This window comes from Capricornis sumatraensis, chromosome 14 (assembly GCF_032405125.1).
Source record: "Capricornis sumatraensis isolate serow.1 chromosome 14, serow.2, whole genome shotgun sequence".
NCBI lineage: Eukaryota > Metazoa > Chordata > Mammalia > Artiodactyla > Bovidae > Capricornis > Capricornis sumatraensis.
The window spans coordinates 58,692,130-58,719,217 of NC_091082.1; the positions used below are offsets into that span (position 1 = coordinate 58,692,130).

Genomic DNA, 27,088 nt, shown 5'->3' on the forward strand with positions numbered 1-27,088 from the left:
TAACCCCCATCTTGTAGATGGGGAAACTGAGCCCCAGAAGAGACAGCTTGGCAAGGCCCCTCCCTGTCCACACTGTGAATCACCTGTAGGACCTACTCCTTGCTGAAAAGGGAGGCTGCTTGCCACCCTCATCTTATTTTCACATTTCACCATGGTTCCTCGCTTCCCCAGGCAGGGCTGGCCCCTTCCCTTGGGTGGCCACGGGGACAGAGGGCAGTGGCAGGGAGCCCAGCTCCCCAGTGCCCTTCCTGCCATCCTGAATTGTACATTTTTAAATAAACTATTTTGTACCCACAATTGATAAGGGGTCCTCACCCTCTGTGTTCTTTCCTGTACTATTAAGCCCCTCTCTCCAGAAAAGTCCAGTCTGCCCCTTCCACAAAGGCTCTGAAAAGGACACCTCCTGGACTGGACTCCCAGCAGCCCCTAGCGTGTGTGGCCCAAGTTCTAGGGGGTCCAACTCCGGTCCTGCCTGGGCTGTGGATGGGCTGGAGCAGTTCTGGGCTTGGCTGTCTCCCGGGGCTGGGAGGCTGCCTGAGGGAGACAGGGAGGGCCGGGAGCACCTGGGGCAGCAGGTACTGGGATGGGGCCTTGGCCTGGTCCAGAGTCCTTCCCACCCCCACTGTGGTCACAACAGGCTGCAACCCCCAGAAGTCATGATCCCACAGCCCTGCCCAGAGCCCTGAGTGGAGGGCTACAGGACCTTACAACCCCTGGGAACCGAGGCTCAAGGGTGCACAGAAGCAGAGGTGGCGACAACCAGCGTATCCTGACGATCTACAGGCCTCAGGTTCCTCCAGCAGAGAAGGGCCAGACCTGGCTGGTGAAGCGAGCATCCTGGGGCATGGGCGGGAGTCCTGCCACCCCACCCATCCCCCACCCAGTACTGCTATCAGTCCAGGAATCCTGCACCGCCAGGCTGGCATGACGAAGAGAGGCCAAGCCAGTTCTGGCTTGCATAGGTCTCAGCCTCCTCATTCCTCACCCCAAAGCCCAGGACTTCCTGCTCCAACCAGCTGCACCTCTGGCTCAGAAAGACCCTGGGGAATTGGGCCCAGTCATAGGGACCCACAGATACCCTTTCTCCAAGCCCCAACAAAGATGCAGAACTGAGAAGGGATTTTACTGAGGAGACCAGAAAGTCACAGGGCCATCCATAATGGGAGGGTGCCAGTGTGGACCACAAGCCAGTGACATCGCATCGTCACAAACGAGTCATGCGCTCATGGAGCCTCACCCTCCTCGCTGTGGTCAGATGAGCACGTCACATATTCCCTCATTTAACAAGCATTTATCTACGCATGACTGCAATGTGACAGTCTGGGTTAGGTCTGGGTGTGGGAGGACTGAGCCACTGGCAGGCCACAGCCTAGACCACGGCTGTAGGCCGGGCTGAGAAGGAACTCTGAAGGGGCGGGGGCACTCAGAAAGCAAGGAGAGGGTCACAAATGCTGGTGAACAGACTGGCACTCACTTGCTGGTCTCGTGTCCCACATACAGATTGACCCTCAGACATGTAGCACACGTCTTCACTGCAACGTGCAGTTGGTCACTGGTGGCCTCCCAAACTGAGTCAAACCGCAGCCCTGCAGCTCTGCCTCCCCTCCTCCAGGAGTGCCAGGGCCACTGGATCTGCCCGCCCCTCACCATTTCTGGGCGTGCAGACCTGGTCAGGGAGGGTCTGAGCGGCAGACCCGGGACCCCACCCCCATCCTCACCCCCATCCCCACCCCGACTCCGCGGCGCTCAGGGCTGGCCCTGTCTGCACAATCCTAAACAGTCTTTTGGAGGAACGCGGAGGCCGGCCTTGCTGGGCTCCCGCCTTCTTGCATGGCTCGTCGGGGCACGCGCACGAGGGGCTCTTACGGCTCTAGGCCCTGCAGGTTCTCATACTCGTGGCGGGGGGCCTCCCGGGTCCTGCTGGCGGAGACAGAGTTCGACTGGGGCCCGCCTGCGATCCCGCCCCCTCGCCCCGGTCACGCCCCCAAGCCCAGGCCACGCCCCCGAGGCCTTCCTGTTCCCCTCCCCCACCCCGCCGCCGCCCCGGGCCGGGACTCTGCCCTCCACAGTCCCTGATGCTCCACTCACGCCGCCGGCGCCCGGGACGGCGCGGGTCCGGGGCTACAGCCGGGGTCGGCGGGCGAGACGCCCAGGTTCAGTGAGCCGCGCTCCTCCGGCCGCTCACGCTGAGGGGAGGGGCCCCTGGTCACCATGGTGATGCCAGCGCAGGCTCCGCCCCGGCCCGGCCCCGCCCCCACGGGCTTGCGGAGGCGCAGCTGTTCACCCTGGATGTACCGCTGCAGCGCCAGGTACACGAACTTGTACTGCGCCTCGGTCTGCACCATCCCCGAGCGCTGCCGCCGCACTAGTTGGATCGTCTTGGGGACGTCAATGTCGCAGTCTAACCCTGGGGAGGAGCATGCTCAGGGCGGAGAGGGGCCGGCAGGGAAAATGTGGGATGGTTAGATGCAATGGGCTGGACCGGCAAGCATAGGGGGCGGGGCTACGTGGGGCGGGGTCTTCCTGGGGCGGCTCACCCTGCCTGCGAATGACGTCCACCAGGATGTCAATCACAATGATAGTGCCAGTGCGTCCGATGCCAGCGCTGTTGGGACCGACCAAGGAGGCCTGTGGCCAGTTGACAGGACAGAGCCGTGGCCCCTTCCCCTGTCGCACCTGTACCGCTGGCCCCGCCCCATCCCCGGTCGCACCTGCAATGGACTACCATGGGTCCGGCCCCCGGCATGCTGCTCTGGGCCCGGTTCACCTCGTCCAGGAAGCTAAGGACGCCGGTGGGCTCGGCCGGGACGCCGTGGTCCGGCCAACTGAAGTACTGGTAGTGCTTCACTGTGCGCGGCGACTCCTCCTGGGCAGGGTGGGCTGGTGAGTGCCAGCTGGGAGGTCTGGGCTGTCCCAAGCGCCTCGGGCTGCTGTGACCCTTGACTGGGAGGGGCACACGGACTGAACCGGGGAGAGACAGGGCGAGGCCCAGCGGGGTTTGCCAGAAGGAGTGACCAGCAGGACCCAGAAAGAGCGGGAGGGAGTGGGAGGAAAAGATGGGATTCAGGGCTTGGAGGACCCGTAGATGGCCCCAGGCAGCCCAGGTGCCGGGGGAAAGGAAGAAAGATGGTCCTGGGGAGGAGCAGCTTCCAGGAACTTCATTCTATTTAAGAAGCGCCAAACGCAGAGGCTTGCAGGAGCCCCAGTGGTTATTAAAGGAAACCGGCCAGGAGGGAAATGTGCCTGGGAGGGGAACTGGCTAGGAGGGAAATGTGCCTGGGAGAGGAACAGGCACCAGTGGCATACAAAGAAGGCCGAAGGTACTGAGACGCCCAGGGAGGAACTGGAAGGAGAGGCCTGTATGGGTGTGAGGCCACCCTGCATCCAGACAGCTGGGTTGAGAACTTGCCTGACTGGGATCACTGCCCAGCAAGGCCCAGGCCAGCATTTTGCCCACTGGGTTGAGCGATGTGGAAGCCACCAAAGCCAGTGGGGTTGGGTGGAGTCTGGGCCAGCCCAGCGCAGACCTGGGGACTTCCTGAGCACGTCACCCTGGTCCCAAGGCTCCTGAGGCTCTTCAGGCTCACCTGGTCTGGCCTCCACACCTGCAGCTCCCGCACACAATAGCCCTGGGCCCAGTGCTCAGCCATGTTGCACACATGCAGGTGGCCGTACTCTTGGCTGCCGTGCAACTCTGGCCAGTATCGGAAACACTTGTTCTGGGGGGTGGGGGCATGGCATTAGCCATGTTGGAAGACCACCAGCACCCATGCCCCTCCTCCCTGAGGGGCACACACAGGGTCTCTCTAGGGCCCTCGCTGTGTCCCAGCATCTCTAAGACTGAAAAAGCAAAGCTGGGCCAGCTCCAACACAGGTCCAGTGGGGCACATGGCAGGAGGATGGAAGGAACATGAGCTAGAGCTCCTACCCGGCCTCGCTCCACCTCCCTGGTGGTCATGACGATGACACGTGTGTTCTCCTGGTGCACCATGGCCCAGAAAGCAGCCACTGTAGTCGGCAGACAGCCCTGGGTGGCAATGTACACCTTGCCCAGTCCATGGCCTGGCTTCTCCTCTGGGTCACTCTGAAAGAAGGTGGGGTCAGCTGCCTGGTCTTTCCAGGAATTAAAGTGCCAGAGGACCAATTCAAGTTGATGCAAATGATATGCAAAGTAGCCAAAGTGGCTCACACACAGTCCATGGAGGGTGGAAGGGGCTTAGGACCAATATTTAATCCAGTATTTTCTGGATTTGCCCCTCTGAGGACCCAGTGCAGACTGCTGCACCCTTCCTGAGTATCTGTTATCTTTCCAAAGTCCACAGACCACTCCAGGAGCTCCAGGCTCATTATTATGGGGAATGGAGTGACCAGGGTTTGATTCATGTAGGCCACAGGTGCAGCAGGCCAAGTACCCACCCTGATGTAGTTGGCATTGATGTAGTCGGCTCCAGGCACTCTGTCATCCACATCATGAAGGATGACACGAGTGGTATCAACTGAGAAGGGAAGATATAGCTCAGGTCTCCAGGGAAGAGGGATCCCCGCTGACCTGTGGTGAGCAGAGGCAGAGGACGAAGGGGCAAGAGAGGGCATCGCACCAGTGGTGGGGAATGACCCCTGCCTCCACCCCCAGGACCCCTCTGCCAGATGGGCCCTGCACTTGGTGGGTGAGGGCCTGGTCCCCATGTGACCCCAGCCCCAGCCTCACAGGGAAGGATGTTCTTGTATCGATTCTTGGGCTTGTTCTCCGGCCGCTGGCCTTCCTTCCGGGGGTACAGGAGCCGGCATTCCTGCTGCTGCAGCATCTGGAGGAGTGGGGCTTTAGCCTGCAGCCCCGACCTTTCCCCAGAGCCCTCAACACCCGCCTTACACACCCTGACCCACACCCCTCCGCAGCCCAGAGGACGGGAGTCTGAGGGGGGGCAGTGGGCAGCAGGCCGACACCTCAAACTCCTCCCAGAAGCCCTGCTTGGCCTTCTCGCTGGCATCCGTGGCCTCGCTGAGCTCCTGCACACGGCTCTCAATGCTTGCAGCGCTGATTCTCGTGGCCTTGAGGGGCTGGCAAGTAGAGGCTCGAGTCCAAGCTTAGCAAGGCCCAGTGGACCCCAGAGCACCCTGGCCCCCACCCTTGCCTTCAGCCACCCTTGCCCCAGCACTGCCTGGTGCCCTCTTTCCCTGGTGGGGCTATGCCAGAGTCCCTTGTCTCCCAGAGGGAGAAGCTCACTCAGACCCCAAAGTTCAGGTGCCTGGAGACATACCTGCCGGAGATGCACCACAACCCCTGACCTCTCCACCATGGGGTTCTTCCTGTAGCGCTCCACCAGATCTCCAAGGGTGTCAAACTGCTCACCACCTCCCACGTCGTACTTCCCATCTGGCTGTGGGGTGGCAGTGAGAGCCTGGTGGCTACCCCCTCCCCAAGCCACACCCCAACCCCACCCCCACCTCTTACCTGGAAGTGGATCATGATGTGGGTGACGCGTGGCTGGCGGTCTGCCCTGTCCAGCTGCTGCGTGAGCACTGACAGCACAAAGTCCCCAGGTTTGCTCTGACTCTCCCGAACCAGGAAGCTGCCTGGACGCCCTTTCTCCATCAGCAGCTTCTCAGCCTCCTTCCCAGACAGATGCCCATGATACCACCTGGCCCAGGGCAACATACGTGAGAAAGGAGGCCCTGGACTGGACAGGTGAGGGGCACAGACCCACAGGTAGCTGAAGTCTCTGAGGCACAGACACCAAGAGACACACACAGCCACCCAGACCTCGTGGGCCCCGGGCAGCACCCACACCGAGGCCAACCTGGGTCAGCCCTGCCCACCTCTCAACCCTTCTGCAAGCCTCCTCCAAACCTCCTCCAACCTAGAAAGTGGCAGGAGGCGGGACCCTCAGGCCCTGCAGGGCCCCATAGTGGCCACCAGGTGGCAGCCTAGTCCTCAGCAAGGAGGGGGCCAGGCCAGCCCTACCCAGCTTCCTCAGCAGGTGCAGCTGGCTCAGGCCACCGCAGTGCAGCCAGGGAAACCGAGGCTGGGAGACCTGCTCTCCCCAGGTCACCAGCCAGGCAGGCAGAGAGGAGGCCGGCTGCAGCTCTTCCACAGGCACCCCTCTGTGCCTGGTGCCTGGGACCTGGAGAACCAAGGCCAAAACCCCTAAGGAGGGAGTGCTTTATACTCCCTCAACTCTGCCACAGTGGTGCCCAAGCCTGACCTTGAGTCCTTGGGGCAGAAGAAATCCAGAGGCTGTGTCCATCAACCCCTGCCCCTCAGACCCTCGCACACACACAAGTGCAGACACAGATGTCAGCCAGATGCAGACGCAGCGGCTCACCGTTCCGACGTGGGGTCCTGGCAGCCCAGCGGGTGCCGGAGCTCCACGGGGGCCCCGCCACGCTCTCGGAGCAGCCCCCCATGCTGGCCTGTGTAGTGCTGCACCAGCTCGGCCAGTGTCGCGAACTTCTCCCCTCCATACAGATCGTAGTAGTCACCTGTGTTCTGGATCTTGATGTGAGTCACCTCATCATGGCGCCTGGAAGGGCCAGTGCACCAGCTGCCATCAGGGCCACTGTTCCCACCAACCACCCTCCTTCCCATGAGCACTCAGCTTCCCGAATAGCCCCAGGGGTGTTCTTGCCCTGATGTCTTGGCTTCTGCCATCCCTCTGCCCAGAACAGCTACAGTCAAAGTCAGCTCCCTCCCTTCTGCAGGTTCCTGCCCAGTTAGTGTCCAGGCCTCACCCTGGGTGGCGGGCACCCTGCCCCCATTGCCCTCGGGGCAGCCAGGACTGGGTTTGGCGACTACAGGCTTAACTCTCCCTTGGCCTGGTGGCCGAGGCTGGGGCAGCCTCTCAGGACAGACTCTGCCTCACCCCAGACCACCTCCCCAGGGGCTCTGAAGGACAGGGGCTGGACTGATTCTTCCAGGTGCCCAGTGTGGCTGGGGAAGCCCCAGGTAAGAACAGAACGCCTGTCTCTCGGGTGAGGGAAATCCACCCTGAGGACTCGTCCCACCTGCTGCCTCAGGTTTAGCAGAAAACCCAGAAAAACTTGGAGTGCTTTGGGAAGACCCCACCTCCCCAGACTCTAGACTGACCTGCCTCATGCAGGGCGGACATGGGTCTGGCTGTCCACTCTGCTGGTCGTGGCCCCTCCTGCCCATCCTCCCTACACATTGGCTTTTGTAGGGCTCTGGGCAGATCTCCAGTGAGCAACATCCCCATCAGATGGAGGTACAATTATGGCCAGTGAGGCCCCTCAGAGGGATGAGGGCATCTTGCTGACCAGGGCGCACCACACTGAGCCATCCCTGAAGGTCTAAGTGGCCCCTCCTGGCCCCTTCTGCCCAGGGGCCACCTGGCCAGAACACCAGAACTCCCAGATCTTGCATGTCTAGCCCCCAGCAGAGGTCCCTGCTGCTCAGAATGCTGTCCACCAGCTCTCTGGGAGGACTAGGGAGCCTGACCCCCTGATGCGCCCTCAGCTGAGGTTATTGCCACCCCTTGAGGTCCCCCGGGGCCTTAGGCCTGTCCACCCTGCACCACTCACCCACCTGACAGACAGTGTGAAGCCCCCGGGGCAGCTCTTGCTGGGTCTTGCCAGGAAGCTTCCGTGCTGGCCACTGGACATGAGTAGCTGCTCAGCTTCAACTCCGCTGATGTTGGGGTGAAACCACCTGAAATGAAGAGGGAGAGCTGCTGATGAGAGAGCTGGGAGATATTGGGCCGTCCTGACCACACCCACGATGCCCGCTGGGGCCGTCCTGTGCCGACCCCCATCCTTGGTCTGTGACCACAGGGTCTGGGGTCTGTGGGGAAGAAGGTGAGGCTGGGAGTGACCAGGGACATAGATGGGCAGAACCTTTCCCACAGTGGCAGGTGGGCAGGGCAGACATCCCCTCCCAGAAGGACACCAGCAGGAACCTCAACTCTAGCCCTCTGCCGTCTCTCCACCACTCACTGCCCACCGGGCATCCCAGCTCGGCCAAAGGAACTCGGGATCCCCCATGGCCACCCAGAGCTCCCTTCCTCCCCTGACAGCCTGGCAGCGGGCCGTGGGGGCCCCGCCCCTCCCGCCTTCTCCACCCCTCTCCTGAGGCACACTGGCAGGTCTTGTCAGTCATTTGAGCAACGCCCCTGGGAGAAGAGCACAGCCCACAGGCCCAAGTCCACCCTCCACCTGCTGCTGCCCACCAGCCTCCGCCCCTCACCACACAAGGCCGTGCACCGCAGGGCTCCCTGTACCAGCTGTTCTCTGCTCCCGGCCCACACTGCATGACCGAGCCCCTCTCCCCTCACTCTTGGATGCGTATTCTGCTTCATTGTTCTTCATAGCCGTCCTGACATACGTTACATATTTATTGGCTTATCTATCTCCTACAGGAGGATTTAAGTTCCACGAGGGGTGAAAACATTCCGTGTAATGTGTACACCAGGGTAGAAAACAGAGCCTGGGTATTAAAAAAACAGACGTGAATTCAGAAGTGAATGATTAATGAACCCAAGGTGGGTGGTGGGTGGTGGGTGAGCTGGGCTGGGTGGCTGGCAGGAGCAGGTCAGGAAGGCAGAGAGTCATCATTTATTCTGCTGGAGGTCCAGGCTGAGAGGGGCTTAACCCTGCCCTCCCCTGCTGCTGCCCTGGGACCACCCTTCACAGTCACCCCCGTGAGATGGGGGGACAGCTCAGGGGGCCATCATCAGGGCTCCACAGGTGCCCACTGCTGAGATCATAACTGCTGTTTTCTTTACCTGGGTGGCTTCTTTTGTCCAGTTAGGGCAAGAATTTCTGGGCCGGAGATTAAATCTACTTGTGTGGGGGCCCCAGAGCATCTCAGGGCAGCGGCCTGGCTTGACCCCCCAGTGGGACCCTGTAACCCAGTATCTGAACTTCCACCGGCAACAGTGAGTCTCCCATAGAGGCACAAAAGTCACTGCAGGAGGGTCTTGCGCCGTCTGGTTCAGAGGTGTGTGTCCCTGGTTCACTGTACAGATGACACACGGTGTCCAGGGTAGTCCTACCCCTGTCCTGCCTCCAGTGGGACACCAGGGCCCCTGACTCCAATTCTGCCACCTGCTACCTCCAGGCCCCACGCAGCTGTTCGCTGTCATAACCTGGGCACAAGTGAGGCAGGGGCTGATGTGCCCTGGACAGACCCTATCCTGTCCTGTCCTTGCAGATGGCCCTGGACCATCCTGCTCCACTGAGATCTTTCTGGAATGGGAGTCAGTTCACGCCTCTTCCAGGTCCTCCTGCCCCTCCCTCTGCCCCATCCTGTGCTCCGTTTGTCCCTGCCTTCAGCTGCTTCCTTACTCTTCCAACAAGCCATCTGTGCTGTCTATACCTCACCATCTGATGCTCAGCCCAGGGCAGGTGTGGGGTGTGCAGGTGAATGGGTCAAAATTCAGCACAATCATAATCCCAGTTCCTGGGTCACAGTGGCCACATTCCACTGGTGAAAGCCATGTGTGGCCAGTGGAGGCTGTCGACTGCATGTGAGAAAGAATCATTTCCACCATCACAGAAAGGATGGTCCTGCACTGGCCCACACTGTTGAGTCCCCACAGGACAATTTCCCTGGGCTCTCAGGGTCTCCTCCAGCCTCCTGGGACTGGTGGTCAGGTCCCCAGAAGCACAACCTCTACTTGGGAGTTCCCCACACTCTCCTGGTTCCCCACCTCACCTGGCCTGTGTCCCTCTCCTCCTTCTGACCCCATGGTGTTGGAACTTCCCCATTCTGCCCTCCATGTGTCTCCACAACCACACCCAGGGATCTGGCCCCACCTGGGATCTGAGCTTCAAGCTCACAGACACAACCCTTTCCAGCATCTCTGTCTTGACATTTGCAAGATTCAAAAGTCCTGACAAGGCCCCTGAGGCCCTGTTCCACATGGTCCTCACTTAGTGAAGAGAGTCACTGCCTGACATGGCCCAGGTCCCTGCCCTCAACTCCCCAGCACTCTCCCAATGCTGCACCCTCTTGTCCTGACTTCCAAACTCCCCAGACCCAGACCCAACCACTTCTCTCACTCCCCTGGGACCAGTACCCACCGGCTCTTGCCTGGACTGCAGTATTGATTTCAGGCCGCATCCGTGACCCCCAGCTGAGCCATGGCAGACAGACAGGTTCTCAGAAAACACACATCAGAGCTGCGTAAGCCTTGTCAGTGGCCCTGTGTGGCTTTCAGGATGCCTGTCTGCCTCAAGGATCCCGCCCCCACTGGAAAGCACCCTCCCATCCCGTTGTTCATCTCTCTGTTCTCCGACCTCACCCCTCATCTGGCCACCTCCGGCTGGTCCTGCAGGCCATGGCTCACACACCCTCTCTGTTCACTTTCTGAGAGACACACCCCAGCCCCCACCCTGCAGCTGCATCTCTGCCCCTCCTTCCATGCATGACAACTGCAACAGCAAGCAGACAGGTGTGTACAGGCTTCTGAGTTTACCTGTCCCCCACCCCCCGCCATGTCTTCACCATCAGATGTGAATCACAGGGACGGCAGACTCCATTCTCATGGCTCCCCAGGGTCCATGTTCTGAGAGGTTCTGAGAGGCCCAGAAGCTCAGGTGACCTGCCCAGGGACACCCAACACTCCCATTCAGCTCTTCCAGGGGGAGGGAAGTATCCTGCCAGCCAGTCACTTCCTGGGCATGTTTTGGGCCTGGGGTCTCGAGCTCCCTCCCATGCTGGCTCTAGAGGGGCAGTTTTTGTTGAGTAGTCCAGCAGGTGAGGCTGCCAGGGAAGGTTTCCTTGGCTAGGAGCTGCCGCAGGATGAGTTCTAGGGTCAGTCGCAGAAGAGCAGGCCAGGCCACCAGGAAAAGGGTGAAGGCCTCCTGCTGCCAGAGACAATGCAGTGTGGAGGTGGTGGGGGGCTGGAACCCAGAGGAAGGTTTCCGACCCCCATCCTGGGGCCACCAACTCTGCGGAAACACATCCTATCCCAGATGCTCACCCCCAGGCCCCAGCAGCCTCCGAATCCTATCCAAGATGGACGATGCCCAGAGTGTGGGGGTAAGGGGAGAAGGGGCACCCAAGCCACAGAGCAGGGTGCAGGACACACTGTCCTTTCAGGGACTCTTGCTCATACTTTCTGTCCCTCTGTCCTCCCCACAAGCTGCCTGCGGTCTGTCAGGTGGAAATCCCTAAAGGGAGGGCATCCTGAGCGGTCACAGCAGCTCACACTACTGCCTGCCTGCAACCCCAGGCTGAGGCAGGCTTCACATCCCCCACTAGGTTGAGAGTTGGAGTCAGGTGTCCAGCAGGTTGGTGCAGCCACAGCTCTGGCTGCGGGGTGGGAGGAGGTGGAAGCTGCAAGTCCCATTTCCAATCTCCACACTAGGGTCACTTCTGTGCCGAAAGGCTTCCTGCTCTGTGGCAGGTCAGTGACTCAGTTCTGCCCTTGTCACATGGTCAGGCAGGTCCAGGAGAGGGGCAGGTGGGGTGGGCAGGATACCCTGGGCTCCCCACCGAGTCAAACAGCTTGGGCCCTTCAAGGTCCAGCTGAGTCTGGCTGATGCTCAGGAGCCCAAGAAGAGCCCAGCCTGAACCCACTGGCCAGTGTCTGGTCCAGCTTTCTGTGTGGCCTTGGTGTCTCATCAGTAGATGGGACACCCTGGGACCCTGGGAGTTCCATGAGTGGCTTGTGGACATGCTATATACATGGTACCTGCAGGAAAGACAGTTAGCATGATGGAGATACACAGAACAGAGGGGAGAACCCCAGGCTGGAACTCCAGGGCTGAGGACCACAGAGCACAATTAGTGTCTGCCTCCATCTCCCTACCCCTAGCCCCTTTTGGTCCCTGTTTATGCAGGCCTGTCCTGTCTGTGCAGAACTGAATTAACCAGAGACATGCTTTCCTCTCCAACCTGGAACACAGGGGGAACTTGAGGGGGCTCAGTAGGCCCCCGTAGGACCCAGCCCCCTCCCAAGCACCAATATCAACATATCAAACCTCAGTGCTAGGCAAGACCTGAGCCCAGCCCTGCCCACAGCCGGAGTCCCAGGGCGAGTGGTGCCGATGGTGATGCCCGTTGACCCACAAACCACAGGGCAACGGGAAGGGGCCACTGGGTGGGAGTAAGCAGGAGGGGGGATGTGTTTCGCTTGGGATTTGGTTGGGCCTGCCCAGGCCTGATAGGGCTGTGGGCAGTGACCCAGGGGTCGGAGGAGTGACAGTCCAGATGGTCATCACAGGGTGGGGCAGGAGGGTTGGCAAGGGCAGGCAGAGCCCCACCCGGGGCTTTCCCAGGCTGGCCCAGGGTCACATGAACATGACACAGACATGACCTTTTCTGAGCACCAGAACTTGCCTGGGGAACCAAGAAATGAGGCTCAGGGGAGCCTGAGGGTCATTCCAAACAGATCCCAAATGCCCTTCTCCCTGAGCTCCAGCTGCATGTTACATCTTGGAACCACAGGGCTCTAGGCTGACAGGCTCTTGGAGATCAACTCACTTCCACTGTTCCTGAGCCTTAGAGGGCCATTGGCCCTGCCAGAGGCTACCTTGCCAGGCCCACCACACCCCCTTTAGGGATTCTGGGGCCCTCACCACTGAGGCACTGCCCTAGACCCACAGATCAGATCTTATCCAGCCCCTCAATGATCTAGGGAGTCACTCGGGGTCTTAGGGCAACCCCTCCTGTGACCTCCAGACTCACCCACATCCAGAGAGAGGTGTTCTGGATGTACCAAGTGCTAAGAAGTGGTGACAGGCATCTCACACCTGTGTGGCTCCCCACTGACATCCACATCCAGCTAGAGTCTGAGCTCACATGAGTGTGTGCACAACCAGGGAGTGGGGATCTGGTAGAAAGGGCAGGAAGTGCCCCTTCCTGCACATGCCCCACCTTTCCTCTTCATGGGGGCAGAGCTGTGTCCTGTCCCAGGTTGCACACACACCATTGCCAGGGATCTTGCCCCTAAACCTGGCCCTTAGGAGAGCCTGGGAAGGGATGAGCCTACCTTGCAGGTCAAGGGGCTTCCAGGATGCTCTCAGTCCTGAAACTGGGGAAGGGCAGACCCCCAGGTGGAAAACATCTCTGGTGACCAAAAGGAAGGCAAGGAGTCCAGGAGAGTGAGAGAGAGAGGGTCTGTCAGTGACTTAATATTTGCTGTCCACTCTAGGCTCCAGCGGCTGCCATGCAAGAGCACCATCCATTCCCTAGGGTCAGGGAACCTCTGACCTCCACCCAGGCCCAGCCCCAGATTGAAAGAGTCCTTTCCACCGGCCAGAGTAAGGCTAGGACTCACTGTCCCAGGACCCAGGCATCTGGCCCTGGCTGTGGAGATGTCACAGGTCACATGTGGAGATGACATGTCAGGTCAGGCCTGGGGGCCACCGGTCAGGAGCAGGAGACGTCCCGGGTCCCATCTCTCCCGCACCCCCTGTCCGCACCCGTCGGCCCGAAGCGCATATGGTGGGGTCCAGCGTCAGGCCACCGGGTGGCCAGGCTCACCTGCGCGAGGTCATGTCTGCTGGGCTCCAGCTCTCTGGCAGCTCTGAGGGGGCCCCGCCTACCCAGAGGATCCGCCCATCATAGCCCCGCCCACCGGACCCGCCCCGCCCAGGGAGCCCCGCCCATCGAGAGGTCCCGCCCCTCCATATCTCCCTTAAAGGAGCCGAGCCCTCAGGTCTCGCTGCCTTGCTGGCAGGTTGAGTTAACAGCACCAGTTCCTAAGGTCGCCGAGCTTCAGGACAAGGAGTTCACACCATATTTCGGGCTCAGAGGGCGCAGGTGCCAGGCGGCCCTGGCCGGGGCGGCACAGAAAGTGATTAATTATGGGTCCTGCTCATTTGGGTGCTTTCCTTCCAAGAACATTTCTGGCTCTGCCTCTGTCCTGAGGGAGGAGGGGCTGCACTCCCCACACCCTGGAGGGAGGGGCTGGGAGCTAGAGAAGTGGGCGAAACAGGCCCCACCCGCCCTATGTCCCAGAGAGGGCCCCAAAGGGGCGGAGGTGGGAGCCCACCTGATAACTGTGTCCTTTCCTCTTACCCAGTCCTATGTTGGGCTGCTAAGTTCCGTTCTAAGTTCCCTTCTCCCCACCTCTGCCACTCTTCCTAGGCAATGCTGACACCTCTCTGACCGCGGGGCCTTTACTCCTGCTACAGATGTCCCTGCCAGGTCCGATTGTCCCCGGTGCCCACTGGCCAATCGTGTGGGGGCTCCACCCTTCCTTGCCTGAGCTCCTAACTTTGAGATCCCCATTAGGAGCCTCAGCGCCTGCCCAGCACCCCAGCTCCTCCCCTTCTCAGGAGTGGTACACCACATCATGGCTTGGAACCTTCTGCTGCTTGCAACCCCGACCCCAAATCCCTACCCTGAGCTCTTCCTCCTCATGCTCCTGACAACTTTGAAGGCCCGGCACCCTCAGCATTGGTTGCCCTGAGAGCCTCATGGAAGCATCAGCTCCCAGAGCACCCATTCCTGGTCCTCCCAGCATGGAGGTCTCCTCTCCCCTCATTCAACACCAAGCAGAGCCACCTACTCCCCAGTCTGGCCTCAGCCCAGACTCCCCTCTGCCTGGTAACCCTTGGCCTCATGGATTGCATTCAGGTGGCCTCAGCTCCTCAAACCTAGCCACTCCAGATGCTGCAGGAAGGCCCCCCTAGGTGCTTCAGCACCTCAGTCAGTGTCTTCTCCACCCCATGTCCGGCCCAGCACAGGCCCACCCCATCCCCACCCACCAGGGTTCCCCCACCCCATCCTGACCCCCCACAGGCCCCCTTTAACCTGAGTATAACCAACCTGCTGTCCTCACAGCTCCTCTTCCCACCCTGTGCTCAGACACACAGATGTTGGCAGATATGTGTGCAAAAATGCACACAAGGCAGGACCTGCCATCCCTAAGAAGGCTACCTGGGGTGCAGGCCTCATGGACCCACCTGGCCAGCCCCATGCACAAAAGTGTGTGCACTCACTGCACAGGGTCTCCTTGCCAAAAGCAGCCCCCAACTCAGCACCCTTCCTCCACCCAGAGCAAAAGGAGGTTGAAGCCTGCATGCCACCATGAAGCTGAGCATCATGGTGCTCTCAGGACAGAAACCAGCCAAGTGGGAGAGCGTAGGCCCAGGCGGGTCTGAGGGGAGTGGCATTGGTGTGGATACACACAAGCACCTGTTGAAAGTGTTCAGACTTTATTTCACGGTGATTGACACAGACACAGGTTGGAGTTAGTAACAGGACATATAAGGCTCCTTCAGCCTCTAAGCCTGACAGCCCAGGCTGGGCTGTGAGAGAGGCTGCAAGAGGGTTGGGGTTGCCACCCCCATCATGAGAGGTGTGGGCAGCTGGGGGGACGGGACCAGATGAGACCTAACATTGCAGTTTAAGGCATTTCTGGCTTCACAGCCATCTCTGCCACCCCTGCACCTGCTCCTTGGCCTTGGTAAGACACCCAATCTACTCCTGGTCACTTTTGGATAAGGACAACCACTCCTCACCCCCGAACTGGACAAAATGTTTTCTATGTGGTGTCCTCAGCTGTCCTCGGGCCAGGACAAGAAAGACAACAGGCCCGCCACCCCAGGTATCAAATAAATCCATACATAAAGACTCTGAGGTTGGTGGCCATGCCTGGACATGCATCCTTGAGAGGGGATGCTGGCCAAAATCAAGCAGTCCACATATCACAAGTGGCCCTGCTCCTTCTCAGGGCTCCTCACAGGAACTTGGGCAGTGGAAAGGGGTCACAGCCACGTCCAGGGTGGCTGGGTAGATGGGCAGGGCCAGCCGTGGGCCAGGGTGCCCTGAACAGGCCTGGGCTTGGCCTCTGCTCTCCAGTGCCCTGGGATGGGTGGGCATAGCTGGAGGGAGGGGCTAGCATGGCCCCAACAATGACATTGTTTCACAGGATTGGCACATGGAGCCTGGGCTCATGAGGCTCAGTGAGGCTGGCCCCACCCAGCACAGGCAGAGAGGAGGGGCAGCTCAGCTGGAATCCAGAAAGGCCTCAGGCCTACACAGAGGAAGGGCCCCTCCAAACCCCACAGCACCTTGCTGCTCTAGGGACAGGCCTCGCCAGAGGGAATGTGGGCAATGTGTATATGCAAGGTCTGCCGACAGGCTGGAGAACAGGGGCCAGCACAAGTGGGCACTGTGCAGGCACAGCCTCAGAGGCCAGGACACAGTGTCCTGACGCAGAGGGTCACATCGCATCCCAAGGCTGCTGAGTGAGCCAAGTCCTCCATGTGCCGAGTTACCCTCCTGACCCTGAGAGTCCCTCGGCACCAAGTCCATCTCTGCAGCTCGCCTGCCTGGTTAGGAGGGAGGCCGTGCCAGCAGTCCCTCCAGCCGTCACATAGGCAAGAAAATCATATCAAAAAAGCAACAAGTTTACAAAAATAGAAAATAATTACAATAGGGTGGGCAGCGGCTGCAGCGTGGCTCACAGGGCAGGGCAGGGCCGAAGCTCTGGCTTGGTGATGGCATCCTCCAGCAGGTGCAGCGGGCGCTGGCCCACCACCACGTCCCGCAGGCAGCCCACAAAGCCTGTGCCATAGGCTTTGGGCAGGGCCTGGCCCGTGGGCAGCTTCCCCAGGCCACCTGCAGGAAGACACAGGAAAGGCCCCAGGCCGTGACTCAGTGATGGGCAGTTTGGGCACTGGTAGGCAGAAAGGCTAAATGACTAGGTGAGTTACCAGAGGGCTGTCAGTGCCCTGGGGAGACCAGGTGGCCAGCAGGTGTGCTCCAGCCTCCTGGCCCTACCCCCTCCTGGCTACAGCAGGGGCTGAGACAGAAGGGGAGGACCCCACCCCAACCCTAGCCCAGCCAGCCCGCCCACTGTCCTGGATGGGGCTGATACAGTGCCCCTCTTAATTGCCAGCCCCAGGGGGCGGAACCTGTCCCTCAGAGACCCTTGGCTGCCCCTTCCCTGGCCTCCCCCACAATCACTCACCCAGCCACAGGGCTCCATCTGTGTCCAGCTGTGTGGCACCCAGTGGGGAGGAGCCAGTCACAGGGGCCTCGTTGCCCACCTGAAGGGAACCTTCCCTCTGTTTCCTGGGGTGTGGGTGGAGGGAGGCTGTCAGGGCTCCAGATCCTGACCCCCATCCCTTTCATCCCAACACCACACCCTGGGGACCGTCACCCAGTGTCACCCTGGGGGCCAGGATGGAATGGCACCAACCCCAGGAGAGCAGCTAGTAGCCAAGGATGGGGGGACCTCCTGTGAGAAAAGTGTTGCTGGAGGAGCAGCCAGACTCAGACCAGCATCTGGGCAGAGCAGGGACTCCCCTTTCAAATTAGGGGTTTCTTGGCCATCACTGCTTCTCCTGTACCCTCTTTTCCCTCCCTCCTCATTGGCAGTGACCTCAGGTTGGGCCACCACCAGCCCTACCCACCATCCCTCCCCTCAACACACTCATCAAACTCCTACCCTGGCCACGAGTGGCCAGGCATGCCCTGGCCGGGCAAGTCCAGACACCACCCGCTGCTATTCTTGGTGGCCCCGGGCTCCCTGCTGACCTGTGTGCCCTGACCCGCAACCAGCGGTTGGTATTGACTGGTACGGTGGAGCGCAGCACCACGGGCTGGGAGCCCAGGTCATAAGCCAGCTGCAGGCGCCCGTCCACGATGGCCAGTGCGATGTAGTCAGCCCGCTCCGTGGCCTTGCCACTCCACAGCACCAGCCCCTGTGTGGCCTCAGTGCGCAGGCTCAGCTCAAAGTGGTTGCTCTGGAGTGCCTTCTCACTAGTGGGCAGAGGGCTGGTCAGGACCTCTGGGAAGGTGGTGGGGATGGGGCAGGGGAGGGAGGAGGGTGAGGGGGACGATTCCAGAGGCCATAAGGGCAGTGTTGCCACCAGAGCAGCTCGGTGGGCAGGTGGTGGACACGGCCAGTGGGACGAGAGACAGATGGCGGGGCCAAGTCAGCGATCAGAGGAGCGAAGTGGACAGACAGAGGGAGAGATCGACAGAGATGCTCGGAGAGATGGGAAGGCAGCGGGCAGACAGCAGGGGCCAGGGGCCACTGCTCACCTGGGACGGGCCCCGGAATCCAGAGTTTCAGGGCTTAGAAGCAGGAAGAGAGGGAGGCAGGTAAGCAGGAGGGCAGACAGGCTATAGCGCAGGGTGGGGCAGGACCCAGCAGCAGCCCTCCCCGCACCCCCTCTTCCCCAATGGAAGGCGGGGGGACAAACATCCATGGAGAAACATTGGCCCCACCCACCCCAGAGGCCTGGCGGTGACACACGTGCACACACATGGGCAGACATAGAGCTGGTGCGCATGGCCCAGGCCAGGTGCAGAGGGAAGAGCTCTGACACGGGTGGTGTGAAATAGTGACCGAGGGCCCCTGGCTGGGAGACAGCCCTGGATAGGCCCCCACACACGTGCATGTGTGCACACATGGGGGCACATGGACTCACATGCACACTGTGACACACTTGCATTGTGTGCACACAGATGTGGGTGTGCACATGCTTGCACACCGTGCTGGTGCCCTGTGGTGAGGGGCCTGGCTGCAGGGGTGGAGGGATAGACTGACATCCAACACACATCTCGGAAAGGGTGATTCCCTACTTCCAAGCTAGGAAACTGAGCCCCACGCAGCACCCCACAAACCCCCATCCTCCTCCACTAGGGATGGAAAGTTCTGCCCTCGCCCTTGGGATGTGCTGCCAGGAGTGGGAGGAGCAGAGGACCAGGAAATGGACTACTGGTGAGAGTGGAGGTGGGCTACTTACGCTGGGATCTCATTGGTCAGTTCGCTTGGAAACAAAGAGACAGAGACAGTGAGAAGAAAGGAGGGTGGAAGAGGGGCAAAGGTGGGCTCAGAGCAGGGGCAGGTGTGGAGTATCACGCATATGGTCCTGTGCAGCTGGGCAGATGGGACGGAGGGTTGAGGGGTGCCCAGCTCCAGGAGACATACTACCTCTCGGTCACAGCGTTGAGGTACTCGATGTAGGTCCGTCCATCAAAGGCCAGTGCGTCCAGGTCCCCAGCTGATTTCTCAATCAAGCCTGAGAGACAGCGAGGTGAGTGCAGCCTCTGGCAGGTTCCCTCCCATGTCCAGCCTCGGCCCACGTGGGCAGCACTCACCCTTCTCACAGTGCAGCCCCGAGAAGCCTGCAGGACACAGGCACTCATAGGAGGCCTCACGGGGGAGACAGGAAGCTCCATGGAGGCAAGGCTGACCCTCGGCCTGGGTACAAGGGTGGTCTGCAAAGGACGAGACGTCCATGGCCCGGACCACGTGCTCACGGGTCAGCAGTTGGCGGCCATTCAGGGAGACCTGGGGGGTGGGGCGTGACAGCTTCTGTCCTGCCTGTGTCCTCTGGCCCAGAGGACAGAGGCCCCTCCTGGGATGGGCCCTTCCTTGAAACTGTACCAGGGCATTGCCATCCCCCCAACCCTGGGCTCCCCAGGGTCCCACCCCTACCATACATACCAGCTGGATGGCTCCATCAAAGCCAGAGGACACGGCAGCTGCTCGGGCCAGCTTGCTGAAATCAGGGGCCCCCCCAACAAAGAGTGGCTCCTTTAGGTTGAGAACGGTGTGTGGCACCTGTGGGGAGATGCAGGGTAAGGGGCAGTTCCCACCAGCAGGAACAGGATGTGAGCCCCACACCAGGGCCCGCCCGCCTGTGGTGACCCACCCCGCGCCCTCCAGCATGGTGGAGGCAGTTAATCACTCAGATGTGGCCGCGATGTGGAGGCTTAGTGGGGAAGGAGCTACTCTAGGGGTGGAGGTGGCAGAAGATGGATGAGCAGGATGAGAAGAGACGGTACCTTGCGGGATTTCTGACATCCGAAGAGCGAGCGGGGTGGGGGTTGCAGAGCAAGGGCCAGAGAGCAGTGGGAGCAGAGAGGAGACACAGACAGAGGCCCAGGACAGAGGGGAGAAAAAACAGTCCAGTGAGCGCCAGCCATGGGGCGGGGGCTGCACGCCTCCCAGGAGGAGGAGGGAGGCGGGGAGCAGGGGGGTGGCCCAGGAGACACTGACTCACCGGGGACTCCCCCAGCACGCGAGGCCCATCGCCAACCCGCATGGCTCCTTTGCGTCCATTTCGCTCCAGGGAGACCCTGGTCCAAGCACCCAGGGCCACCGGCTCCTTGCTCCTGGAGAAGAACAGGTGTCGTGAATAGACGGTGGGCTCTAACAGTCTACCTGCCAGGGGCCCCAGGAACACTGAGAGCAGGCCCAGTCCTGCCCACTGCAGTGCCCCCGCCCACCTGATGACTGCTGCCCCCTTGCCCAGGTCGTAGCGGAACTCCAGGAGGCCATTGTGCAGCGCCAGGGACACAAAGTCACCCTTGCCATCTGTCTTCTGTCCATTATAGAGGAGCAGGCCGCTGGGGCTCCGAGCCAGGAATACCACCTCCAGCGCCATCTTCTCCCTGGGGCCACGGGAGGGCAGGCGGGTGACCTGATGCCCCTCACTTCACAGCTGGATGTGGGGTGGGGGGCGCTTCCCCTCTTCCACCCCTCTGCCCACTGACCCCAGGTCCCGCTCAAAGGTGTGCAGGCCTTTCAGTTCCAGGTAGGAGAAGCTGCTGAAATCAGCCAGGAACGGCTGGTTGTCCTCCGGCTCTGAGACTGTGAGGACAGGAGAGGGTCACACAGGGTTCTAGGCTTTGATTCCTGGAGCCCACTCACCTCCCACCCTCCCCACCCTGAGCACCGCTGCCCCCACCTGTCTGGCAGAGGCTGCCCTCCCGGCCATGGGGGCACTCGCACTTGGCCTCTCCCTGGGGCAGCACGCGGCAGGGGGCTGCTCCATGGCAGGGGTTCGGCTGACAAGGGTCCTTCTCGTCGGCACAAGTTGGGCCTGGGTGGAGGCAGGATGGGTTCCAGGAGACCTGAGCCCTGCTGACAGACACACAGCCCCCCAACACCCAGCCCCGTCTTGCCCTCACCAAAGCGGCCGGGTGGGCACTGACAGCGGAACCTGCCTGCCTCCAGGGCCTGGCACGGGGCCCCTCCGAGGCAGGGGCTAGGCAGACAGGGGTGGTCCCCACACTCGCCCACTCCGGAGCTTCGAGTCGCAGATTCCGGCCAGCTGCTCAGCTCCAGCCGCTGATTGTTGACGTCCAGCAAGCGGATACAACCCCTAAGACCGACGCTGACAGAGGTCCGCTCTAGCACCCTGCCACCAAGATGAGGGGCAGGGGTCAGAGACCAGAGGCATCCTCTCTCATGGCCAACTGTGACACTGGCGTTCCTCATGCAGTCGGGACCACGAGCCTGGGCTGTTCCCCATCCCCACCCCCTACCCTGGTGCTCACAAGATGGGCAGTCCCACAAACAGGACAGAATCAGGAGGGGGCTGGGCTGAGAGTCAAGTGATGGGACTAAAGATCAAGGCCAGCCCAGCCCCTCCTTGGTGGTCACACTGCAGCTGGGTCCTCAGGATCAGGACAGAATCAGGGTCACTGTCAAGGGTTGGGGCTGAGGTCAGGGTCACAGTGATTGTCCACGCCCATCCTTCCACCCCTGTGTTATCCCACAGGGACCTTGGACCTACTGGATGCCACCCTCAAGAGTTGGGGATCAGAGCCAAGGTTGGGGGGTCTCTGATTGGGGCCACCCCACCCTCCGCCATGCTCACGTGGAAGTCTGATCCTCAGGGACGCCACCCACGAAAAGGTCAGTGTCCAGGTTGAGACCATCAGTGCCACTGGGGCTCTGGCCCAGAACAGGAGTCTCACCATCCACGGAGAGAGTACCTTGGCGCCAGTGCCGAGACAGCTCCAGGCGATGCCACTGGCCGGGCTGCACGGGCACGGAGCTCGTCAGCACCGCGGGCCCTGAGCCTGTGTCGAACCTGGGGCAGGAGCAGGCACTCAGGACAGCCAAACGGAGCCAGGACCACTGCCTGGCCCTGTCCCCCGTCCCTAAACCCCATCCCTGACCCCCACCACCCACCACCCACCTGAACTGCACGTGGCCTCCCAGCAGCGCCAGTCCCAGGAAGTCCTTGCCCCGGGCATTGCCGTTGTAGAGCAGCAGCCCCTGGGGCTCCAGCGCCCGGAACTCGAGCGCCAGGCGCAGAGTGTGGTAGGCACGGAGGGTGGGAAAGGCCAGGAAGGAGTAGCCCCCGAAGGCTGGCACGGAGGGGTGCAGGGCTGCAGGAGACAGGGAAGGGCAGCGAAGGGCATGGGGGCCACAAAGTCCAACCCGCCCCTCACCCCACCCTGGCCCCCTCTGCCTCCCTGTCCCTCTCTGGCATGTAAGACCTTACCCTTCTCACAGACGGCACCCTCCGTGCCTGCTGGGCAGCTGCAGGTGAAGTCTGCACCTGAGCCCTGGTCCTGGCAGGTCCCCCCATGGAGGCAGGGCTGGGAGTCACAGGGCCTTCGGGGCTGCTGGGTGCCTGGGGGGAGGGGACGGCGCCCAGGCACACGACTAGGGGCAGTGGTGGGGGGCTGGCGCGTGGTCAGGGGAGGTGTGGTCCTGCTGACAGGCCGGCTTGTGTGACTGGGAAAGTGGGCCCGAGGGGTTGCAGCTGAAGGTGGCAGGCGGGCCACCGTGGTGGCTCTGGCTGTGGCTGCAGCTGGGGTGGCTCCCGTGAAGAATGCAGGAAACCAGTCTGGGGAGGGGATGCCATCAGGACCCAGAAAGAGAAGGGTCCCCAAGGCAGTGCGGGGATGGGGGAGACAGGAAGGTGGGGACAATCTGAGGGGAGGGAACGCCATTAAGATCCACAAGGAGCAGGGGCCCTGCGGGCAGGTGGGGCACAGGGAGGGAACAAGCTATGGCAGTGCTGGACCAGGCACTCACCGAAGTCCATGAACCGCACGTGTTCCTGTAGAGGCCGCTTCACGCCCAGGGATCTGCGCCTGGACACCTGGAGCTGCCGGAGCAGGGCCCGGCCCACGTCGGACGCTCTGAAGGCTGTGGCTGAGGAGGAGCAACCCTGAGCATGGTGGAGCCTAGGGTGCCCCTCCACCCCCCAGGGGGACCAGGGTGGGGGCTCACTGGGGTCAAAGTGCACTTCCACAATGGCCCGGACCGAGCTGCCTGGCCCCAAGTCCCGTAGGCGGACACTTCGGAAGTCCTTCTTAACGTCTGAATTCCGGAAGAGGTCATCCAGCTATCGGTGGGGAGTGAGTTAGGCTCTGGGAGGCTGCCTGGGCTGGAGCTAAGGCCCACCCCCCAGCGCTTCTCTTGGTCAGTCCTGGAGAAAGGCTGGTGGCTTGGCAGGGCTGCAACCCCAGCCCCACACTTACTGCGCTCTCAATGCTCCTGGCAGTCTCCCCAAACAGCTCAGACTTGGGGTCCGCCATCTCCGGCGTGTAGAACAGTTCTTGCCCCTCGACCCCCTCGAGCTCCAGCACACCCTGGAATGCCTTGGTGGCTGCAGAGGAGGGGCCAGTGAGGTCCTGCCCGGCACCTGCCTGGCTTCAGAACCAGCCATGGACATAGGCCCCAGCAGCAAGCCACGCAGGGTGCAGGGCAGGTGGCGGTTAGTCAGATGGTCATGAGGTTAGTGGGGACCCCAGGGCAGAGCTGCTTCGGTTACCAGGCAGACTCCTTGGAGCAGTGCCCCAGGCTGGCTTGCAACAGGAAAAACACGTTAGCCATGGGGTCCTGGGCACCCATGCGTGTGCAGGGGCAGAGAATACACATATATGTGCTTGTGCTGAATCCCCAGGACCACTGGCACATGTGTGCTATTAATAAAATCAGAAGACCACAAACCCTGGGTGCCTACCTGCTGGGCAGGCCTGTGGCCTGGGAGGAGAGATGGCGTCTCTAGCCATGGCTAGGCCACGCCTCACGCTCCACCCCAGCCCCTGGACCCCTACTCACCAGGACAGTTAGAGCCCTCTGCGTCCAGGGAGGGTGTCTTGCCATCTGAGCAGCAGCCCATAGGTGAGTTGTAGCAAGAAGCCCTTTCCATGGGTAGCCCAGGGGTCCCAGCACTGTCTCTTTCCGGGGACTCAAGTCCTGGGGAGGTACAGTCTGAGCCCAGCTGCAGGTGCAGCCCTCCTGGGCCCTGCCCCCAGGTCCCAGAGCCCATGCTCACCTCCTGAGCCAGTCCCACTGGCCTCCAAGTCACCGCTCAGCTCCTCGTCACCGCTCCCATCAGCGCTGCCAGATTCGCCGAAGGCAGAGGTGACGAGGCTGGCTGCCGGGGAGGGGGCCATGGGAGGCATGGTCAGCACTGGCCTTGCGGTGGTCCTGGGGATGCTGGCCATGGTCCAAGGTTGTGATGAGGCTTGACCAGTGGGCTGGCTGTGGCGGGTACTGCTGGGAGCCAGGGGCAAGGCACTGGGGGGCGGCAATGGTGCCTTGTTCAGGTCAAGTGCTAAGGGGGCCACAGATGCAGATGTCTGATGCAGACCAGAAGTGATGCCTTCTGCAAGGAGAGGAGAACCCAGGTGGCAGGGCCCAGGGTCAGAGCACAGTCAGGCCTTCCTGGTCAGTCTAGGGCAGTGGGTAAAGCCTCACCCTGGCAGGGGCCGAAGCTCTGGATAGAGATCTCCAAGCCCTGGCGGCAGGCGATAGTCCTCAGCTGGCACTCATTGCCATAAGTGACTCCATCTGACCCACAGACCTGAGGCACAGGGCAAAGATGTAGAGGGTAGGGCCCGCCCCACTCCTGCCACCCTCCACATTCCCCATCCCTCACCTTGGTAGCATCAGCTGCTGGACAGGTGGGTGTTGGGCACACGCAGTGGGCAGAGCCAGCCTCCTCCACACAGGATGCCCCAAACTCACAAAGCATCTCAGCACAGGTCGTGGGTGGCGAAGAGTCTGGAGCACAGACACAGGAGAGTCCACTGGCTCAGGAGGCCCCATCCCTATGACAGATCTACCCCCTCGCAGAGGGGCCTGGGGCAGTGCCAGATCTGGTCCTCACCTGTTTCACAGCCAGCAGGGCCCAGAGCACGGCCATCTGGACACTGCCCACACTTGGGCCCAGCCACCCCAGGCTTACAGGAGCATAGCCCAGTCATCTGCTCACAGTCGTCCCGCACAGCGCCCCGGGGGTCACAGCTGCAGGCTGGGAGGCAGGGGAAGGAGGCTGAGGTCTGTGCTGGCTTCTCCATGGGCTCTGGAGCCTGACCCAGCTCCTGCCAGGTGGGACAAGGGACACAGGGACAGGGTGGACAGGCAGGAGCATTCAGCTAGGGACTGACCATGGGCCCTGTCACTCACGGGTACAGCCGCTCCGGCCATCAGTGACGATACCACGGAAGTTCCAGAAGCCAGGCTCACAGCGGTCACACTTGAGGCCCCCCACACCCGGGCGGCAGGAGCACTGGCCTGTGACTGGGTCACAGGTGCCGCCGTAGGAGCCGTGTGGGTTACACTGGCATGAGCCTGCAAGGCCAGGACAAGACAGCGTCACTGCAGTCAGGCGCATGGCTCTGCGTGGCTGTGGGTCAGGGCTGAGCTCGGGTACTCACTGGGGCAGCCAGCCAGGCCCACACCCTGGGCAACAGTGATGTTGTCCTGGCAGCAACCGTAGGGGGTCTGAGCACAGTGCAGGGGAATCGCAGGTGGCAATGGGGCCAAAGTGGGGCCTGCAGGGAGGGGCGGGGGTTTAGGTGCTAGGCAGGACTGGATGCCCAACCTGGGTGTGACCACTCTGCCTCAACTTCCCCAGCCATCACCACTCAGCCCTCCTGATGCCAATTCCCACTGGGGCCTCTGGACTGCACCTCGGGTCACAGGTGAGAACCTCATACAACACAAGAAAGAGAATATCTATACGCAAAGGACCAGCAATACATGACACCACAGATTCTGGATGTGAAGCCCTGTGTACACGTGTACAACCAGAGCCACACTCAGATTAGTGAGCCTTTGCAAGGTGGCAGGACACACACCCAGCACATCCCCTGCACACAGACACACACAGGAGCACTTGTGCATGCACAAAGACATGACTGCTGGTCACCATCGGTCTCCTCCCACGAGAGAAAGAGCCTAATGGGTGCGCTTCACTGGTTCACTGCTGCCCTCGCACACAGTAGGTGCTCAGCAAACACCTGCTGAGCAGCAGGCACACACATCCACACACCACAGTTGCATGAATACAGATATGCACCAAAACTGTACACTTCAAACACAACACACATGTTCACACACACCCACCCCAGCACACACACAGCAACTTCAAACAATACAGACTCCCACTTCCCTCATATCATGGGCACATGTACCTTTAAGCATGCACACATGGCCCACATGCAGCCAAACACGCCCACAAACTCACTCACCACGGCAGGCTCCCTGGGCCACGACATACAGCTCTGGCTGTGATTCACACCTGGCCTTCTTCAGCTCACATTCGGTGCGGTAGGTGACTCCATCCGAGCCACACACCTGAAGGAAGGGCATCAGGGCAGGTGTGGGCGGCCATGGCCCCTGCCTCACTGCCCAATCAGAGCCGGGTTGCGGGGGATGCTCACCGGGCTCCTCAGGACGCCCTGGCAGCTGAAGCCGCAGACGCATGGCCCATCCTCCGAGTCCTCATCCCAGATGCCACCTCGCTGCCGGCACAGTTCAGGCTCACACTCGCCGTCCTCTCCCGAACCCGAGCCTCCGGAGCCACACTCAGCTATGGGGAGGAGGCCAGGTCACCTTGGGGTCCTTGCCTAGGCTGGCACACACCAGCCCACCTCAGCTGCCCACCAGCGTACCTTGCTCACACGGCCCCACCCGGGCTTCCTCGATCTGTGTCTGCTGCTGACAGGCAGCCTCACGGAGCTCACATGAACTGCCGTAGGTCACGCCATCACTGCCACACACAGGGCCGGGTGGAGGGCGCTCACACCGGGGACACACGCACTGCCCCGCTGAGCACACAGCCCCAAAGGCACACACTGTGTCTCCACAGGTCTCTAGAGAAGGCGGAGCCAGAAGGGGGTCAGTGGATATCAGTTGAAGGACGCTCAGGACCACAACCCACCAGGTGTACCCAGCTTCACTCACGGCAGGGACCGGCTGAGGCCACATGCAGACTAATCTGATGTGTGCAGGCGTGGACGTGTAGTTCACATTCACTGGCATATGTGCGCCCGTCAGAGCCACACACAGGCTGGGCTGAGGCCACACATTCGGAGGGGCACACACAGCGCCCAGTCTCAGCTTCACACAGGGCTCCAAAGCGGCACTGCCCACAGCGGTCTGGGGAGAAGACTCCATCA

At 61.2% G+C, this 27,088-nt stretch overlaps 2 protein-coding genes across 4 annotated transcripts in view; both read right to left on the reverse strand.

Moving 5' to 3' along the window:
* Positions 1–892: 892 nt before the first annotated feature.
* Positions 893–13,458, reverse strand: LOC138090257 (tyrosine-protein phosphatase non-receptor type 11-like). The gene is made up of 15 exons (XM_068985761.1): positions 13,445–13,458; positions 7,541–7,663; positions 6,324–6,521; positions 5,453–5,639; positions 5,259–5,378; positions 4,945–5,058; positions 4,709–4,805; positions 4,417–4,496; positions 3,929–4,084; positions 3,588–3,719; positions 2,712–2,866; positions 2,538–2,605; positions 2,089–2,407; positions 1,867–1,917; positions 893–1,040 (listed from the first exon to the last, which is right to left on the reverse strand). Exons 1-15 carry the CDS (start codon positions 13,456–13,458, stop codon positions 893–895), a joined length of 1,962 nt encoding a protein of 653 aa, XP_068841862.1.
* Positions 13,459–15,129: 1,671 nt separating this feature from the next.
* Positions 15,130–27,088, reverse strand: part of AGRN (agrin) — a 38,877-nt gene continuing 26,918 nt past the window's right edge. The window contains exons 9-39 of one of the 3 annotated variants that reach the window (XM_068986417.1): positions 26,874–27,068; positions 26,582–26,782; positions 26,351–26,499; positions 26,159–26,264; positions 25,343–25,459; positions 25,092–25,256; positions 24,793–24,936; positions 24,562–24,686; positions 24,381–24,486; positions 23,956–24,288; positions 23,739–23,876; positions 23,156–23,283; positions 22,905–23,019; positions 22,707–22,826; positions 22,168–22,515; positions 21,859–22,051; positions 21,535–21,750; positions 20,843–21,072; positions 20,620–20,754; positions 20,426–20,522; positions 20,159–20,323; positions 19,933–20,044; positions 19,715–19,726; positions 19,374–19,490; positions 19,025–19,217; positions 18,858–18,945; positions 18,670–18,693; positions 17,963–17,995; positions 17,453–17,677; positions 16,884–16,987; positions 15,130–16,531 (exon numbers count right to left, since the gene is read on the reverse strand). In XM_068986417.1, the coding sequence (XP_068842518.1) occupies positions 16,374–16,531; positions 16,884–16,987; positions 17,453–17,677; positions 17,963–17,995; positions 18,670–18,693; positions 18,858–18,945; positions 19,025–19,217; positions 19,374–19,490; positions 19,715–19,726; positions 19,933–20,044; positions 20,159–20,323; positions 20,426–20,522; positions 20,620–20,754; positions 20,843–21,072; positions 21,535–21,750; positions 21,859–22,051; positions 22,168–22,515; positions 22,707–22,826; positions 22,905–23,019; positions 23,156–23,283; positions 23,739–23,876; positions 23,956–24,288; positions 24,381–24,486; positions 24,562–24,686; positions 24,793–24,936; positions 25,092–25,256; positions 25,343–25,459; positions 26,159–26,264; positions 26,351–26,499; positions 26,582–26,782; positions 26,874–27,068 (4,592 nt within the window). In that variant the 3' untranslated portion in view covers positions 15,130–16,373. The remainder of the gene's footprint in view (positions 16,532–16,883; positions 16,988–17,452; positions 17,678–17,962; positions 17,996–18,669; positions 18,694–18,857; positions 18,946–19,024; positions 19,218–19,373; positions 19,491–19,714; positions 19,727–19,932; positions 20,045–20,158; positions 20,324–20,425; positions 20,523–20,619; positions 20,755–20,842; positions 21,073–21,534; positions 21,751–21,858; positions 22,052–22,167; positions 22,516–22,706; positions 22,827–22,904; positions 23,020–23,155; positions 23,284–23,738; positions 23,877–23,955; positions 24,289–24,380; positions 24,487–24,561; positions 24,687–24,792; positions 24,937–25,091; positions 25,257–25,342; positions 25,460–26,158; positions 26,265–26,350; positions 26,500–26,581; positions 26,783–26,873; positions 27,069–27,088) is intronic. The other 2 variants (XM_068986418.1, XM_068986416.1) reach the window with 2 other exon arrangements.

Excerpts from the sequence above, each read along its gene's own strand:
- LOC138090257 (XM_068985761.1), bottom strand. Across the intron at positions 5,059-5,258 it reads TTGTGGTGCATCTCCGGCAG|CCCCTCAAGGCCACGAGAAT; the intron begins GTATGTCTCCAG and ends TCTACTTGCCAG. Across the intron at positions 2,408-2,537 it reads GGACGTCATTCGCAGGCAGG|GGTTAGACTGCGACATTGAC; the intron begins GTGAGCCGCCCC and ends GCTCCTCCCCAG.